We start from the raw sequence: 17,926 nt of genomic DNA on the forward strand, positions 1-17,926 counted from the left end.
CCTGCATTTCAGGAGCTGAATATCTGTGACTTGTCAGGGGTTCCCAGCTCTCAGATCAGGAGCAGCTGAGAGCTCCACCGCTCAGGTGTGCAGGCCACGCAGAGCAGGAGACAACCACGGTAATGCCCAAGCAGTGAGTGAGTTGTGGCATTTTGACAGGTGGACCAAGGGAGTTGAAGTGAAAATTTTCTTAGTGAAGAAATAAATTCCCTCCTTTGCTTTAAGCTTAAAAGTTTTTGGCACTTTGGAATAAGAAACTTAAACTAAACAATTAAAAAGAATTATTTAGTTCTTTTACAACAAAATCAATCAGCCTTGGCCCTAGGAGGTATACAGATTAAAAAAAAATAAGGGAAAAAAGAATTGTTTAAAATGCCATTAATTACGTATTCAAGAAATAATAAATATTTTCTTTTTCTGCTGCTAGATAATTCTAAAGCCCTGATTATATTCTTGGCATTCTTGATTGTTGTGACATCAATTGCTTTACTACTGGTTCTGTACAAAATCTATGATCTTCACCAAAAAAAGCTTGGGTAAGCTTCATGTTTCTCTCCCTCTCTCATATAAACGGGGGAGAACGGGGGAGGAGGTTTTCTGGTTTTCCACAATATTTCCCAGTGGGTAGTGCAAAAATGTTACAAGTTTGATATTTCATTAATATTGGGAAAAGACATCCTTTTCCCTTTTAATCCTTTTGAAAGAAACTCAATTTTTGGTGTTTTGTCTGGAAATGCAAATACAATAAAATAGATTTAAAATCTCTCTGCTATACCCTTCCTCAAGGCACAGAAGAACTGATCTGATGATAGAACAAAATGTTTTGTCACTAGTTTGGTGAAATAATATTCACGAATATCTGGAAAACCTTTCCTCCCTGATTTAAGTTAAAAGCAATGAAATTAATACACACTTTCTTGGAAGGCTTTCAAATGCTTATTCGCCCAAAACAGCATCTCAGGGAGGCTTCGTTTATTATAGTCATCTCTAGGTGACTTGGCAGTTCTGTAGGACAGTGGATTGCCATAAAAGAACAGTCAGTGCCAGAGCCCTGGAAAGCCAAGCTGACTGTGGCTGTTGCCGCAAAGGGAGGTGATGCAATGTGTGAGGGGGCATTAGCTGCTGGTAGAAGTGGAGAAGTTAAGGCAATTTCTTTAGAAACCTCTCAGCCCTCTGGCAACAGCAGAACTTGGGGACTCGTCTCGTCCAACCCCTCTTCTCCCCCTGCTCTTCCCCTTAGGGAGACAAGGAGCTGCTCATGCTCAGATTGCAAACTTTTCTGCTTAGAGAAGCAAAACTAATTTTTCTTATACAGCTCCAGAGAGTCTGGCTTGTTCTCGGCTACTTAGCATTTAAACTTAATTTCATTATATTTTATGTGCGTGTTAGTTTTTTGTCACTTATTTAGCAAGAGAAACAAAGATGGCGTGAGCAGTAACTCCAGTGAAGAAATTAAAGACATGTTTGCTGCAGGTGGTATGGAGAAATTAATGCAAGCGGTAAAGCTGTTTGATGTGGTTCCCTTGCTTCTCCCTCTCAATAGTGCCCAGAGTAGGAAGACAAGCGTCCCAACCACCTCTGCGTAGGGCCTGTAAGCCCCAGTTGTAGCATTCTTGTTTCACAGCGAGCTTCTAATGTGATCATTATGAGCAGTCTTGGTGTTTACAGATGAAACTGCTTTTATTTAACTCATTACCATATCTGTGTCTTATTAGTCAAAGCTTTTACAGATGCTTTTGCTTCTTACAGCAATTCTTCTGAAGGCGTGAACCTTGTTGCAGGTGAGTGTCTTTATATATTTGGCAAGCAAATAAAATTAGTCACACGTCTCACTGTCACCTTTGGATTGATTACATTCTAGATTGTATATATAGAGTACAGATATCCACATGATAACACCTCATTTGGAGAAAAAAATACTTCAGTAAATACATAGCAGAAGTATTTATACTTAAATGAACTGAAAGGTTGTCAGTGTTTGAAAAACTCTCATTTATTATTTAATTACAAACACAATTGTGTTGTCCCAGACAATGGTTGCGATATGTTTAGACCTGAGAGTAAGTCCAGAGTCAAATACAGCTTCAGCCAGAATTTACTTCTCCTGTGCACCTCTTTCAAAGCAAGAATTTAAACATAAGCCGATTGTTTTTTACAGAAAAATTTTGAAGGCTTTCAAATCTCAAAGACTGAAACCAAACATTATATGCAACTTTTTGCACAAGATTTCAAAGCCTACAAAGAAAGACAGAATCAGTCACTATCAGAAAGCTTCAAGAAAAAAATAACTTATGACATTCAAGAAATTAACTACATTAAATGGAAGTAATACTGTGTTGGTATTCAAATCCAGTTGCGAAAAAAAGAAGTCTCTTCAATGTAAATGAAAAATGAATAAATGTCTAGTTAGAGATGTTAAAACTTGTTCAATCACTGCTTTATCATTAAAGATGGTATCACAGATTATTCCAACTCAGAGAATAAACTGGAGAAAATTTGGGAAAGTAGGCAATACATGTTTTTACATTTGTAGGCTGTTTGCACAGTAATCCATTTTACCACTGACGATAAATGGTCAGAATTGAAGTAGAGGGCAAGACTGTGTAACTGTTGTGGGTGTTGGGGCTGTTGCTGTGACCTGAATGTGACAATGGCCACTTGGTACAAAAGCGCTATGACTGCAACGTCCCATCACATGGCCTCCTCCTGAGGTGTTTCCAGTCGGGCAGCAGAGGTGAACAAGTTCTTTTATTGCCAGGGCCTGTTCACTCATAGCTGGCTCAGGCAACACCATTTTTTTAAAAAATAAACATCTTTAGTTCAAATAAAGAGATTTGTCCTTTTGGTAATTTATCTGACAATTTGAGAATCACATTTACTGAAATGTAATTTACATTTTCAAAGTCAGTCGTGATAAATGTTCGACATATTTACACAGTTAAAGATGATGACAGGCAACTTCTGAACATAGAGCCAATTCCTTCAGAGCACTTGCTGGACACGTACAAGAGGAAGATTGCTGATGAAGGAAGACTTTTCTTGGATGAATTTCAGGTTTGTCATTAGCTCAAAAGATATCAAGATTTGTAGAGAGGTGGTTGAAAGAATTCTGTTCAAGAGCATGATTGAAGTATATGTACTGGTTATAAATAAATAAAAAAAAACAGAATCTGGAAAATTGAGTGAATTCTCATCTAAGGTCAGAAAGACTTCAGTTAATTTTCCTAACAAGCTCTCATTCAAAGATGATGGTACGTTTTGGTTTTTTTTTTCCCTGAAGGTGTTTTTCAGCAAAAGCATAAAATACAGTCTAAATACTTCTCATTTTAAACTACCTTTCAATGCATATTTTCAATACTCTCTCTTACTGCATAGACATGGGGATGTAAATAATACATAACTGTGGAGATATATATTATTTATATTAAAGGAAAAGAAATTTGTTTATTTTAGATGTAAGAAATACACGAAATAGCATCATATGAAACAGAGTGTCATCTTCCAGACTCAGTAGTATCTTCCATATGCATTTGACTGTCAGTAGAAGCTATTTTAAATATATGCTTGCCTAATAAAAGAAACATTGTATTTTACAGAGCATTCCTAGAGTTTTCACTAAATTTTCCATAAAGGAAGCCAAAAAAAGCCATAATCAGAACAAAAACCGTTACATCGATATCCTTCCATGTGAGTATTTGTTACAATTTTTGCATGTTTTATAAATACTTTCTCAGTGCCTTGAGATAATATAATTATTTTGTTTTAAATTATTTAAACAGATGATCATAACCGTGTTGAGCTCTCAGAGATCCCAGGAGACCCAGGATCAGACTATATCAATGCAAGTTATATCGATGTGAGTGACATCTACTTCAAAAAAAGTCTTAGGCACTATTGAAGAAATTCTGTAGTCTCTACATTTCATGCATCAAACACCTTTGAGGATTTTCATTTGAGTTCTTTCCATCTTTGTCAAGTGTTCGGTGTTATTGGACTGTTGCATATTGAATTTATTTTTAAAATTGCAAGTCTTTTAAATTGTTCATGCTTCCTTTCTAAAAGTTGATAACATTGTACTTTTTATAGGGCTTCAAAGAACCAAGAAAATACATTGCCGCACAAGGTAATTTTTAACCTCAAAAGAGTATGTTTTATTCATTCACCCATTTTTTGTTAGAGTATTAGTAAATTTAAAGAAAAACAGAAAATCTGACATTTTGAAATTTAATATGAAAAAGTTACCAATGAGCTTTTTCTTAGGGAATTTTGTGAAGATGAATAAATTTTACTTCAAAGGCAGATTTCTCATGTTGTATAATTTTATACTAAAAGTTTTCAGATTTCACAGCTAGGCACTAAAGATATATAGGAGGCCTTTAAAATGCTGTAGCCTAATGGCAGCAGTCATAATGAAATCAAGTGTGTGGCTTTTATTTGCGTGATCTCTGGTTAGCTTTTCAGACTGTATGGCTAAGCATGTCAAGAAGGCAGGTGTTTTTTCATGCAGTTGCACTCTTCGAAAAACTCCCTTAAAATATCTCCCGTTAGGCCCCAAGGATGAAACCACAGACGATTTCTGGAGAATGATCTGGGAACAGAAGGCAACAATTATTGTCATGGTGACTCGCTGTGAGGAAGGAAAGAGGGTGAGAAATATCCAACCATCCACCCACCCATCCATCCATCCATTCATACATCTTTCCATCCTTCCATCCTTCTTTTGTCTGAAACAGAATGGGTTGCTGTGCTGTGGTGAATTACATTATCTTCTTAGTACTCTGTTGTCGTTCTTTGTTCTCCTGTTGTGGCAGAACCTATGTTGGAAATCATGCCAAAACAGTGTTGCCTTGTGGAATTACCACTCTTATCAGAAAATGTCGCTTTAGTCACAGCTGTAAGTAGCAGAGGATGAGCTTCCAAATTACAGCTAATAAACACAGAGAAAGGCTCAAGGTAGAACTCTAGCTCTTTACAGACCTGTCATAAAACATATGGTTTGTATTTTTCTCCTGTCTATTATCTTCTGATATCCTGGCAATGCCCTCAGTAAATCCTAGGCAGAATATTTTTATCATCTGTTGTCTTTGCCCTTTAACTGGAAGGTTGGGTGCTTCTGGCTTGCTTTTGTTCCTCATTCCAGTTACAGCAGGAAGAAGGGGAACTAGTGTTTTAACTGCTTTTAAAGGTTAAAAGGTTGGCAGCATGCAGATTTACGGTATCCCCAAGTCGATGTTATAGGCAGGCAGGAGCAACATCCCTCATGAAGACTAAAGAAGTAGTCATAGAAGTAGCTGCAAACTTTTCTACAGGCTTCAGGCAACAGCAACAGTAGCTGTTCACGTTTTCAACTAGTGTACAGGATTTTTTTGCCACTTTATGTTTCAAGTTAAATTCAGTGGGCATAAACTTCAGGTCAGAGACCTGAGTTGTTGGGTATTTGGAATTATTTAGCATTGACATCCTAACCAGTGACAGCCTTTTCAGGAGAGGACAAGGCCTGTGAGAAGTTAGGAATACTACACCGAGTTGCTGTCTATTTTAAATCAGCCTTTCTCATAGCTCCCAGCTCTCTGCCACTTCTGTCATGCCACTCACCTAACTTCCTATCTTCATAGAACAAATGTGCCCAGTACTGGCCATCAATGGAGAACGGCTCTGCAACATATGGGGGCATCGTTGTGAAGATCAACGAAAGTAAAACGTGTCCAGATTATGTCATTCAGAAACTACACATCACGAACGTAAGTTGATTTAAATGTGCAAGACTGACTGGAATTGGAGTGTCTATTTGGAGTCCGTAGGTATCATTGAGAGATCCTTTTAAGTGGCTATCAATGGAAGATACTCTGCTGCTTTTCCCTGACCAACATATAGTTTAAGAGAAAACTTCTTAGATGTAGGTGTCATTCCTTAAAAGAAATAGGAGTTAGACATATATTTCCCAACTTAAAAATGTATTTTCCTTAGTACTCTGGAATCTACATTTAAGAAGAAACGGTTAATATGCTGTTAAGTATGGAAAACTTAATACACTGTGGTTTCCTTAGGTATTTAGCTTATTCTTCAACACAGAAATTTTGTGGTTTATGTGTATCTCAGCGTAACCTTCTGCAAGTAAAATCAGTGTAACTCATAGAGCACCATTATCTTCCCTCAGGATAATCGTACAGTGGGACAATTACAAATTCTGGTAAACTCAAGTGCATTTATAAAAAAAAGTGTTTTAAAATTACAATTTGGCTACGTATAGAATCATTCAAGCTGGTTAATTCTCTTTTATACATCTGAAATCACATTAGTTGCTCTATGTGTAATTGAGAACAAAATTTGCTGTCTAAGGCTAAATGCTCCTTTCAGGCCCTTTGCAAAAAGGTTTCAGTGAAGGTAAATGGAGCATAAGTCATAGCTAAAAGCATTAAGACTCAAAGAGTAAATCTGCTGACAGATCTTCGGCAACATAGTGAATCAACAGAGCTTGATCTATGATTCCAGCTGGAAATTTCTGTCTGTTTCTTTCCTATTCTTCTTCCTATTAATGCATGTTGTGTTAAAATTTACTCAGGAAGTGGTCTGATTAAAAGACAGTTGTAACTTAGCGTGAAGACAGTGAGAATATCAAGATGTTAAGAATTAACTATTAACAGACATTGCTCTGTAACTAGGACAATCTGACAGTAGAAATGAGAGATTTCTGCAGGTTGAGGACTGATATTTTTAGAGCTGTCTGCTCTCTGTTCGGCTGACATCATATTAATGTAGACAAAACTGATATTGGTTGTGGAATTTAAGAGTGGTCCCTAGTGAGAAAGTGGAGGCCTCTGCAGTTCTGGTGGAATAGCGATGTATAATTACTGAAAAGGTGGCAAATAACTCTGTGAATAACTGTGGCACAACTGGATAATTAAATTTTGAGTAAGAATTTGGGGGTTAGTTGCTGGGGAAGTGCCTGTATAGTCATACTAAAACTTGGCCAGCAAAAGAATGCCATTTAGATGTCTTTCTCATTTTGTTTTATAATCATGGTTATCAAAATATATGTCCTCTCTTCTAATCTAACAACAACATTTGAAAGTAGGACTCAAGATTTGAAATGCTTTAAGCTTTAATCAAGAGACTTAAGAGGGTCACTCTCATTGAAAGTCATAGGTTTTCTTCTGTCTACTTCTAGACCATAGAATTCTGAGTTACAGTTTAAATGTTTGTTGTTTGTTAGTTTGTGTTTCTTTTTTCTTAAAATCTGTTGTACCCTCAGCAGGCTACTCCTAGGAAACATAAGAGAATTACCAACCTGTACCCTTGGAGTAAGCAGAGCTATACACTGGCCAAGTTGTTTATAAGTACAGTGGAGAGACCTATTATTCTCTGGATCACAGGCCAACCTGAGAAAAAAGTATTTTTAGCAACGCTTTGAACCTCCTGCTCATCCTCTGTTGGAGTCATTGTGTATTCCTGATTCATGGATAATTTTTAATTAAAATTTAATATGAAAACTGTTGTAACCTGAGAGGCCGTTTGGATTACATTATAACACACTGTTTGAAATTTCTGTTTCACCATTTGAGGACTGTTGCCCTTATTTTTTTCTGCTTTGTCTATCTGCACCTCATTTTGGCTTTGTGTGTATGTGTGTGTATATATATATATATACATATATAAACCCCACTTCACTTTGTCTAGGCAAGAGAAAGGACAGCTGGAAGAGACGTCACTCATATCCAGTTCACAAGCTGGCCAGACCATGGAGTCCCTGAGGATCCTCATCTCCTTCTCAAACTCCGACGCAGAGTTAATGCTCTCAGCAACTTTTTTAGTGGCCCAATAGTGGTTCATTGCAGGTAAATATATATTTTTTTTTTTTTAAATCTCTTAATGTTAAATGAACATGAAGTGAACCTATTCAGAAAAGGGACCTGGCAAACGTATTTGCCTGATCCCAAATTTTATGACTTGATTACTTGAGAGTGAGGCAACTAAATATGCATAATAAAGCCTGTTTTCTGAACGTTATTCAGGTTGTTAAAATCTGAGGATACATAGACCTTTGGGCTTTCAGAAAGCAGCCGGGTAAATGTCAGGCTACACTGGCTATATGCAATATTGGCCTTACTTTTATTAAAAGATATTCAAAATACAAACTCCTCCTTGTTTCAGTGGCCAATTAATTTACAGCAAGAACGGTTTCCATATCCCGTTGTTACACATTTTCACTTTCGCTCTCTCACTGGTCTCTCCCTCTCTCTCTCGCTCTCTCACTGTTCCCCTCCCAGACTGGGACCGGGAGATGCCATTCCCTCTCCATAACCAAATCCCTTTGTGCTTTGCAGTGCTGGTGTTGGGCGCACCGGGACGTATATAGGAATTGATGCCATGCTGGAGGGGCTGGATGCAGAAGGCAGAGTGGATGTTTATGGCTATGTTGTAAAGCTGCGTCGGCAGCGGTGCCTCATGGTTCAAGTAGAGGTATCTCACTAAAACTCCTCTCACTTTAGGACTCTCCTCTGCTAGGGCTTCTTCAGTATTTCTCAGAAGTGCACTGCTCAGTCTTGGGTACTGCTACAGTCCAATGGAAGTTGTTCATAGAAAATATAGCTCGGAAAAATATTAAGAGAGAGAAAAACTTCCAACACAGTTTTTCAGTTTTAGTAACTTCAACTTTTTAAGTTTAGGCTTTAAAAAAAGAAGCCAAGACGAACATTATAGATTTGATAATCCAGCTTTTGGCATAAAATTCACAAATGCAAAATTGAGCTTGCATAGTCAAACTTAATTTTCAAATTCTAAAAACTGTCTGTCTACGTGAGATTTTCAGTTGTGTTGAGGGTACGACGAAAGTCACGCACTGCAATGCCCGTTTTTAATTTATTTAACCGTTTTGCAAATCTTTCAAATCTCAATTGCATATTTCTTGAATGACATTACATTTATTTGCAGAACACTTCCTCCAACACACTAAATGTGCTCTAAAATGTCTAATTTGTGTATATTTAATGTCCATTTAATGTTAATGTTTAATATTATTAACAGTAATAACATCATGGGAGTAATAGTTTCTTATAATGGTTTTAAAAAGTGATATGACTTTTTTTTTTTTAACTCTTTAAAAACTTCATTTTTAAACCCTTCAAATGGGAAACACCAGTCACAGTACATCCTTATCCATCAAGCGCTAGTGGAATACAATCAGTATGGAGAAACAGAGGTCAGTCTCTCGGAACTGCATTCCTATCTTAACAATCTGAAAAGAAAAGATCCTCCGAGTGATCCCTCTCTGCTGGAGGCAGAGTTTCAGGTAAATAAGCATTGCATTCTAGTGCCTTTACCTCCCACTTACATTAGAAAGTGCCTTGCACAATAGTCATAAGGCAGAGATACCATGCGCAATAGATCACTTCTGTGCTGTTTTTTTTTTCTGGCACAGAAACAGTTTCTTTGCTTTCATGAAAAAAAGTTGTAAATTAATGAGATTTTATTCCTGCTTTTGATGTTAATGTTATTTTGCAAAGATGGGGAGCACACAACAATTACTTGTGTCTATGTGCATGATTTCCTGTGCCATTGTACATGGTATAGCAGGCATTTTTAAACTATAGTCCAGATGTGACCAAAGTTTAAAGAATTAAAGTAAGAAGTGAGGCGCTGAGAGATGAAGACTGGGAGTGGGTGTCCAGAGGGAACAATGATCCCAGGAAACACTTTCATCAAGAATAATACCAAACGTCCTCTTTCTTTAGAGATTACCTTCCTATAAGGGGTGGCGGACACAGAACACTGGGAATCGTGAGGAAAATAAAAGCAAAAATAGGAATGCCAACATAATTCCATGTAAGTATTTTCCATTAACCTTCTTATTTTATCTGTTATCTCCTGTAAGGAAACCTAGTAAATTTTTAAAAAATGAGGACAGTAAATAATAACCTTAATGACATTTATTTTATTAATTTTCTCAACACTAAAATTAGAAACTTCTCATAGTGTTTTTAAAAAAGAAGAGATGAGTTTTTAAAAATATTAATTATTGGGAGTACTTAAGTTTATTTCAAATGAAGTGGCCTTCCTTCTGCAGTCTGTTGTGAAAAAACTGGTCTTTTTCTATCTCTTTTCCCCCCTGCATGTGCAGGGACAGCCCCTCTCTAATGCTATCCCTGAGCTGCAGTGTGGTGTGACAGTGACACTTTGTCTCATGCAGATGACTTTAACCGAGTGCCGATCAGGCACGAAGATGAATGCAGAAAGGAGGGTGAACATGATTCAGATGATTCCTCAGATGAGGACAGTGACTGTGAGGAATCAAGCAAATACATCAATGCTTCCTTCATAACTGTATGTATTTAGGGGATCCAATATAAGTATTTCACAAGCTTTCCGCTAAAACTGTATTCTAGCTTGAGCTCTGATTCTCTCATTGGCTTCACAAATAGAATAGGATTTACCTGAATAAGGGAGAAACATCTGACAGTCGACTGGCAAATCCATTTGTAGTTTTAATCATCAAAATCTTCTACCTTTTGCTGCAGTAATAAATCTTTTCCCCTTACATGGTCTTAGACAGTGCAATCTCAAATAATGACACTAAACATAGAAACACTTTTTTTTTTGCACGTGTGTGTGTTATGATTAAAACCACTAGCTTTCAGACTGGCCTCATGATAACGTGTATTTCTATCGGTAAGCATCTGCCTGCGTACAAGTTGATCCATATTAATTTTTTCCCCTGTTAGTGAAATGGGGGTATAGTTATTCACATATACAAAACCCTACTAGTGAAAATTGGGGGCATCAGGGTTTTTTTGTATAATATATACCTCCAAAAGGAGAGAAGGTATCGGTCACTAATGAAGTAATTGATTTTAATGGAATTAGTAGTTAAATTCAATTTACCTGAATCCTTTAAAATGCTGCACAGTTAGGATATCTATTCAGAGTAAATGTATTTTTACTTTTGGATAGCTTGGTGTGAAATGACTTGTGCACCAACTTTGTGTGGTATAAAGTCAATTTCTTACTGGTCAAATTAAGCAGCTGTGTAGAATTAATTTTTGAGTTTAATGTCATTTGGCTAATAGAATTCCTGTAAGACCATTACGTACTGTGGTAGGCATGTTTTCCCATAAACTAAAGGGTTCGTTAGTTTATTTCACTGGGTATTCTTTAAATGACAATGAGTTCTGTTGCATGGAAATCACATTTCAAATGAATTTAAGAAAATAATATTGAAAATTTCTTTTATAGGGTTACTGGGGTCCGAAAGCCATGATTGCAACACAGGGACCACTGCAGGAAACTATCTCTGACTTCTGGCAAATGGTCTTCCAAAGAAAAGTCAAAGTCATTGTTATGCTGACGGAGCTGAAAGAAGGAGATCAGGTGAGGGCACCATCTTGACGCTGACGTATTAAGGGTCCTCTATATGCAAAGAAAACTCTGCACTGCACTCTCTCATTCCCTTCCTCCAGTTAAGCGTGTTTCATAGGATGAGGAATTGGATTTCCAACATCATTTGTTCTATTATTTACCTCTTTAATTTACTTCCTAATGAATTTTTGAGGGGAAGAGTGTATGCTATATTTTAAAATACAGTGACAATCCTGCTACTTTAAAGTCTATACATTCTGTAAGTGCATGTGAAAGATAAAATAAAAAGAGGTTTGAATGGCATACACTGACTTGTACTTTTATCCATTTTAGGAACTCTGTGCACAGTACTGGGGAGAAGGAAAACAAACGTATGATGGCATAGAAGTTCAAATGACAGATGTCAACTGTTGTCCTAGCTATACCATACGTGCATTTGATGTTACACATCTGAAGGTAAAAGCTTCTTTTCAAATTCTAAAAGGAAGTTTTAAATTTGTTTCCCTGTTATAAACTTAGCCTAAAGAAAGAGAAGGGACAGTTCCTACTGCATTTACCTCCTGCTCTAAGAAATGGAAATATTTTTATCTTCCAGACCAGCATCCAACCACGATAAATGCTATAAAATAGCTCAAATTTCCCATTTAGTGAGTTGCTGAGATGGTGGTAGTGGAGTCTTGGGAGGTCAGCTGTCTGTTGTACTTTGAGGGAAGTTTGGATGTCTACCTACCTCATATTCATGAGGTAGAACTCACATCACCATGTGCAGTTCCTCAGGAATACAGTTTTTCTTTTGTAAATTAGCTGCAATAGACGTATTACTTACATCTTTATTTTAACCTGAATATTGACTACATCTCCACTGATGTTTTTCAGACAAAAGAAACACAGAAGGTGTACCAGTATCAGTATCACAAGTGGAGTGGCTTGGATGTTCCAGAAAACCCCAAGGATTTAGTCAGCATGATTCTCAACCTTAAACAAAAAGTCCCAGCCAGACCAGTCACTGAGGACAGCAGGAGTACCCGCAGCGTCCCGCTTGTTGTCCACTGCCGGTGGGTCTGAAGTCAGCGTATACCTTAACCTATCTCTAAGGTCTGGATATACGTAACAATCACAATTTTGGGATGCCTACCTTTTCCCACAAGCCTTTCCATATGTCTGGAGACAGCTCTGCCTAGAAGATTCCTTGAACTGTTCAAGCTTAACCTTTTTGGTTGTGGTGCTGAAAAGTGAGCACGCTTCTCTTCGGCAAGCGTGGGTGCGGAGCAGATGGTCAGAGCTAGCTGCTCTCGCCTGGTACACATATTCTGAGAAGAAATGCTTGGTCCAGCTGCTCTCGTAGCATACTACTAATGAGGATCCAGCAGAGCTTTTAGGTTCATCTCTCACTCCAGTACCTAAGCCCACTTTTTTACGACAATTTCCAGGAACAGCCTTGCATAACATCTAAACTAGAGGATAATCCAATTGTTGAGACTGTAACTCTGAAGTTTCTGGTTTCTCTCTTACCCCTTAAATGGTCACATGGGATCCAGGTAGCCTCTAGATAAACTCTCCTGTGTGTGTCCTAGAGATATTCTTAATTGTAACAATTTCAGACCAGTAAAAAATGTTTTGGAAATGTAATTCATTATGTAATCTTTGAAATAAATCTAACATTTAATCAGAAGACTCACCGATTTTACATTTTAAATTTACATGTACATTTTACATCATCTTCTAGTGATGGATCACGGCAGACTGGTGTATTTTGTGCTTTAATGACCCTCTTGGAAAGCGCAGAAATAGAAGAAGTAATAGATGTTTTTCAAGTAGTAAAAGCTCTTCGTCGCACCAGGCTGGGAGTGGTTTCCACCTTTGTAAGTAAATCTTACGAATTACCAGAAAAAACGTTGAGATTACTTATCATGGTCACTAATATCCTGATAACCTTACCCCTCATTTCTGCATAGGGAACACTAATTGTAATCAGGACATTCACAGCCGCTCACTACTACTTGCCAGTTGGCTGTTGCTGATAAGAATGAAGAGGTCTGTGAGATGTCCGGAGCTGCAATTCTGTAACACCTTTGTGGAAGGGTGGATATGATAAAATTACAAATTGCATAAATTGATGTTTCTGCAGTTGCTTCAGGGATGTACGGGTACAGTGTCCCTTAACTTCTGCAGAGTTAGGAGGTTAACTCCATTTCACAGGCTTGTTTTGTTTAACTCCTTCCAGAGGAACTGTGTCTTTATGGCATACAAACACACACTGATAAACCAGACCTAAGCGGCATTGATGGGGGGCAGGTTATTAGATGACTTTCCTAGACTCCTTACAACATGTGTTGTTTACAGCTTAGGTACTGTAAAAAACATATTTGGGGGATTTTGTGAACCAAGAGGGTACTGAGTGACAACTTGGAACTGTCTGATGCAGGCAGTTACAGAGACTTTCCAAAACATGAAATCAGAATAAACCATAAAAGCAACACTCTGTACACCAAAAATTCTGGAAGCTACTTCATATGCAGTCTTCCGTGTTCAACTACATGTTACATTTTAAAATTTAAGAAAATGGAGAAAGAATGGGTTTATTCTTGAGCTCTGAGGGTTCCATTCATGCTAACCTCTTTTCTTTATATTTAAGGAACATTACCAATTTCTGTATGACACCATCGCCAGTATCTACCCTGCACAGAATGGTCAAATAAAGAAGAACAGCCAGCAGGAAGATAAAGTTGAATTTTGCAGTGAAGTAGAAAAAACTAATCCGGAAACTGATTTGATCACTATTGATCTTACCCCACCAACGCCAGAGGGAAATGAGGCTTCTGAAGTATGTGATGATTCTAAGGCTGCAGATGGCATTAAGGGAACAGAAAGCTCTACAAACGGGCCCACAACTCCAGTTCTAACTTAGAGGCTATACTAAAAAAAAAAAAAAAGTGCTTTGTCATGTGCAAAATATCTAAGGCAAATAAGAAGTATAAGGTTTCTTCCTCTTCCCACCTTTTTTTTTGGAAATTGTTTACTGTTATATCAGTTTTTCAAAGGTACAAATTTAAAGAAATACTTGAAACTTGTAGAGTGCAACAACGAACTGTGAAAGTTTAACTTTTGTGTAGATTTGCATTTAATACTTCTTCAGAAACCTTTTCACTATTTTTATACTTTTTCTTTTAAAAATATGTACAGTATTATACTATGCTGAGCAGTGGGAAGAAAGTTTTTTGACTTCTGTGACAAGGAGAAAAGCAACTCAGAACAAGATCAGTGTGTTGCAAAACCAGGTCTGTCTTCAAAACTATTAGCAAGTACATTAACCTAATTGGTAAGCATACACTGTAGCATTTCAGGAGTGATGACCAAGCGCTGCTTTAATAATACTCTGTGGAACCTGTGGGACTTTGGCAAACAGTTTTAAGAGCTTATCATTTACATCATGTGGCAATTCCAAGGAATTCAGATTTATGGAAAATCTGTGAATCCTCCCATATCAACGTGGAATAGAAATTTTTTGCATTTTTCTGACTCGCCTCAAGGTGTCCTTGTTGCTCCACGTATATTAATCTGAGATTTCAATGTTAGACTCAAAGAAGAGTTTGGAGATGGGCATTCGAATGATTGCAACAATTCTGATAGAAAACACATTCTGTTTACTCTTAGAGCTTAAAATACTGCATGCTTGCACATCTATTTCTTATGCTTACTGTTATTTAAAGGGACTGCTTCCATGAATGCATCTGACCTGTTTTCAGAATTGGAAAATACTTAGAGGTTTTTCCTCCAAACCTTGTAGATTTTAATTGGTACAGGATTTTTTTTTTTCATTATGCGGTGTTGTAAGTTACAGTTGTGATATTTTTACTATTTCTTGCTGGATTTTAGCCTGCTGTCTCAAGAACAAATAAAAAGATAATTAATAGTCGACAAGGTACAAATTATTTTCTTCTATTGGACTCTGCAAACTGGTAATTTTCTGCTAAATGAACAGAATATCATCCTATCCCATCTGTTGATAAAATTTACAAATTTCAGTAGGAAAACACACCATTGAATTCTTATGAAACTGTGCACGAACCCAGGTAAGTGTCATCATTCTCTCATAGAGGAAGGAAATTTCATTTTTATTTTGCTCGAAGTCATTAAAGAAAGAGTCACTCAACAGATTCAGTCCTCCTACTTTATCACTGCATACTCCTCACGTCTCTTTACAAAACATAATTGAAAATACTTAGAGAGCCATGTAAAACAACACGTACAGTCACACTTGGTTTAAACATTAATTTAATTTTGCTGTTACTCTAGATCAAATATTTCACTTACAATTATCAGCTCAGACAAGCACTTCCTGGCAGTATTGCTTGAGTAAGTGGCAGCAAACAGTGACAGAGGCAATGAGTTCCCCTCGACTACCAGCCGAACTGCCTTTTCAGGTGAAGTTGTGCTAAGTGATAAACTAACAAAGCTGAGGGGGTCACCTGTGGAGAAAAAGCTCTTGAGACTAAACGTGAACATAATCAAAAAAGGTTGTAGGCCCAAAGCCTGGTGGGTATTTTTAGAGCAACATGTCAAAATTGCAAATTTTTTTTGGAGATCAAAAGAGCCTTGGATGCAGATCCACTCACTGGTGCTCACTGGATGACAGAGAACAACTAATTTCTTTTTCTTCTTCTAAGACTTGGCTGCTGTAAAGCCTCTCTAGCTCATTCAGGTAGTAAAATAAAGCGGGCAGTGCAGCTACTAAGAGTAGCTTAGTAGTGGAGACAGAGAATAGTCACACTTTTAGGAGTAACAGAAAATGTTTCCCGAACCAAAAATTAGGCACAAATTTTCATTTGTGTAAATCTGAGGGCACTCATGCACTTCACTTCCTTGAAAACTGGTTCTGCAGCTTTTTAAGATCCTGCAGCACCTGGGCTGTAAAAATTCTGGAGGATTTTGTTTGCTTAAATTGTTTTCTAGAATAATTTCAATGTTTTTTTGACTGCATATTTTTTTTTAAAAATGCCTGACAGGTTAACACTTGATTTGTGAATGTATTTTGAAAGAAAAGTCCTGAACTATGTTAAATTTTGCCTCATGCATGTCTTAATTATTAGCCCAATCAGAGAAACAGAGCCTTCCATTAAAACTGCCCTCATGTGCCTAGTGTAAACCACTTTTGGAATAAAGTTCTATATAGTCACAAGGGGATAACCTGAGCTCTTGGCTTTTAATTATTTTAAAATTAAATAACACTTCATACAATTAAATCTCATTAAATCCCAGTGTGACAACTGAGGGAATCTATCTTAACATAGCTTAGAAGTTCCAATTGCTTCTAGGAACTCTCTGTGTATGTACCAGGGATGGTTTTTTTCCCTCTCTATTGTCATTTGAATTTCAGAAATCCACAAGGTGGTGACACAGAGCTTGTAGAAGGTGGTCATTATGATGGATGCTCCATAGTCACTTTGGCTTATTCACTTGTAGGCTTAATTTTATGTCTCCCAGGAATGCAGTGAAGCATATTACAGGCGAGCCATGAAGCCCAAGTTAATAAGCTCTGCTTTGTTAGGCCTTTGTTTGGCCTGGCTTTGTTAGGGCAAGAGCATCACTGTAGCAGGCTGGAGATGGCATGGCCTAAAAGCTGAGAAACAGACATGCAAAGGAAGGTGCAAAAATTTTATTTTATCAAGTAGAGCTATGCTGCAGAAAGGCTGCTAACCACTGGCCTCAAGCTAAGAGTTAGCTGTTGTTTGAAAGTGTTTTATAATCTGAAGTCCAGGATAAAAGTAACTAAGCAAGAGGTCAGCTGGGAGAGAACTTAGAGCAACAAACGAGGGTAATCAAGGGCTGATGTGACCAAAGGGACTGGATTGCTCACACAGTTTGCCAGGTATGGAAAAGTGACAGTGCTGCGTTAGCAGAGTCCAGGGTGGGAAGACAGGAAGAGGGAGGATCCCAGATTCTCCACAAGATTCTGCTTGGTCAGGTAACTGCAGTGGGGAATGAATCGAGTGCTTGCTTTTGTTTAGATTTTTATAAGTTTCTTGTGCTCTGTAATGAAAAAAGGCAGTTACATTAAAATCTTTTTCAGAGACTGTAAATTAGGAATATCAGCCACATCCTGATTCTTGAGATAAATGGCCAGTGCACTGAGCCGTGGTGGTCAGGGATGCTGTTCAAGGAGATGACAAAAGCCTTGCCGCTTTCCCGTACCCCAGGTTCCACTGCCGCATTTGAGCTCTTGCAGGGCACGTTTGTGCCTGCTCCTTTTCCGACCCGTAGATGCAACTGGTGTCCATGAACCCTCCCTCAGCTGAGGCAGCTGATGCTGTCAGAGCCTGCAGCCCCCACCTGCAGGGATCTCTCTTCCCGCTGGGGAAGGGAGCACTTCCCTCCCCTCGCTCTAAACTGATATGCTGGGAAGGAGCTGGTGGGCACATGCAGGAGATCGAGAGGCTGGACCAGGCCCAGAGGGCCTCCACCTGCCTGATCTCTCACTGCCACCATTAGGATATCACCTGGGAGGGGGGTAAAGTTTGCCAGAGGAGTGTAGAAAGCAGTGGGTTTCGAGCTTTGCTGCAGGACGGGAAACCCA

General features: G+C 38.0%; 1 protein-coding gene across 13 annotated transcripts in view; it reads left to right on the forward strand.

Annotated features, from left to right (window-relative positions):
* Positions 1 to 15,273, forward strand: part of PTPRC (protein tyrosine phosphatase receptor type C) — a 64,258-nt gene extending 48,985 nt beyond the window's left edge. For all 13 annotated transcript variants that reach the window (XM_054211980.1, XM_054211985.1, XM_054211988.1 and 10 more), the window contains 18 exons: positions 428 to 536; positions 1,750 to 1,781; positions 2,939 to 3,054; positions 3,597 to 3,687; positions 3,780 to 3,856; positions 4,087 to 4,123; positions 4,549 to 4,646; positions 5,616 to 5,741; positions 7,678 to 7,835; positions 8,325 to 8,460; positions 9,140 to 9,289; positions 9,732 to 9,822; positions 10,187 to 10,320; positions 11,230 to 11,364; positions 11,686 to 11,808; positions 12,229 to 12,407; positions 13,079 to 13,214; positions 13,988 to 15,273. In XM_054211980.1, the coding sequence (XP_054067955.1) occupies positions 428 to 536; positions 1,750 to 1,781; positions 2,939 to 3,054; positions 3,597 to 3,687; positions 3,780 to 3,856; positions 4,087 to 4,123; positions 4,549 to 4,646; positions 5,616 to 5,741; positions 7,678 to 7,835; positions 8,325 to 8,460; positions 9,140 to 9,289; positions 9,732 to 9,822; positions 10,187 to 10,320; positions 11,230 to 11,364; positions 11,686 to 11,808; positions 12,229 to 12,407; positions 13,079 to 13,214; positions 13,988 to 14,260 (2,201 nt within the window). In that variant the 3' untranslated portion in view covers positions 14,261 to 15,273. The remainder of the gene's footprint in view (positions 1 to 427; positions 537 to 1,749; positions 1,782 to 2,938; positions 3,055 to 3,596; positions 3,688 to 3,779; positions 3,857 to 4,086; positions 4,124 to 4,548; positions 4,647 to 5,615; positions 5,742 to 7,677; positions 7,836 to 8,324; positions 8,461 to 9,139; positions 9,290 to 9,731; positions 9,823 to 10,186; positions 10,321 to 11,229; positions 11,365 to 11,685; positions 11,809 to 12,228; positions 12,408 to 13,078; positions 13,215 to 13,987) is intronic.
* Positions 15,274 to 17,926: the final 2,653 nt, after the last annotated feature.

The sequence above is a fragment of the Rissa tridactyla genome, chromosome 8, assembly GCF_028500815.1.
Source record: "Rissa tridactyla isolate bRisTri1 chromosome 8, bRisTri1.patW.cur.20221130, whole genome shotgun sequence".
In the NCBI taxonomy this organism is placed as follows: Eukaryota; Metazoa; Chordata; class Aves; order Charadriiformes; family Laridae; genus Rissa; species Rissa tridactyla.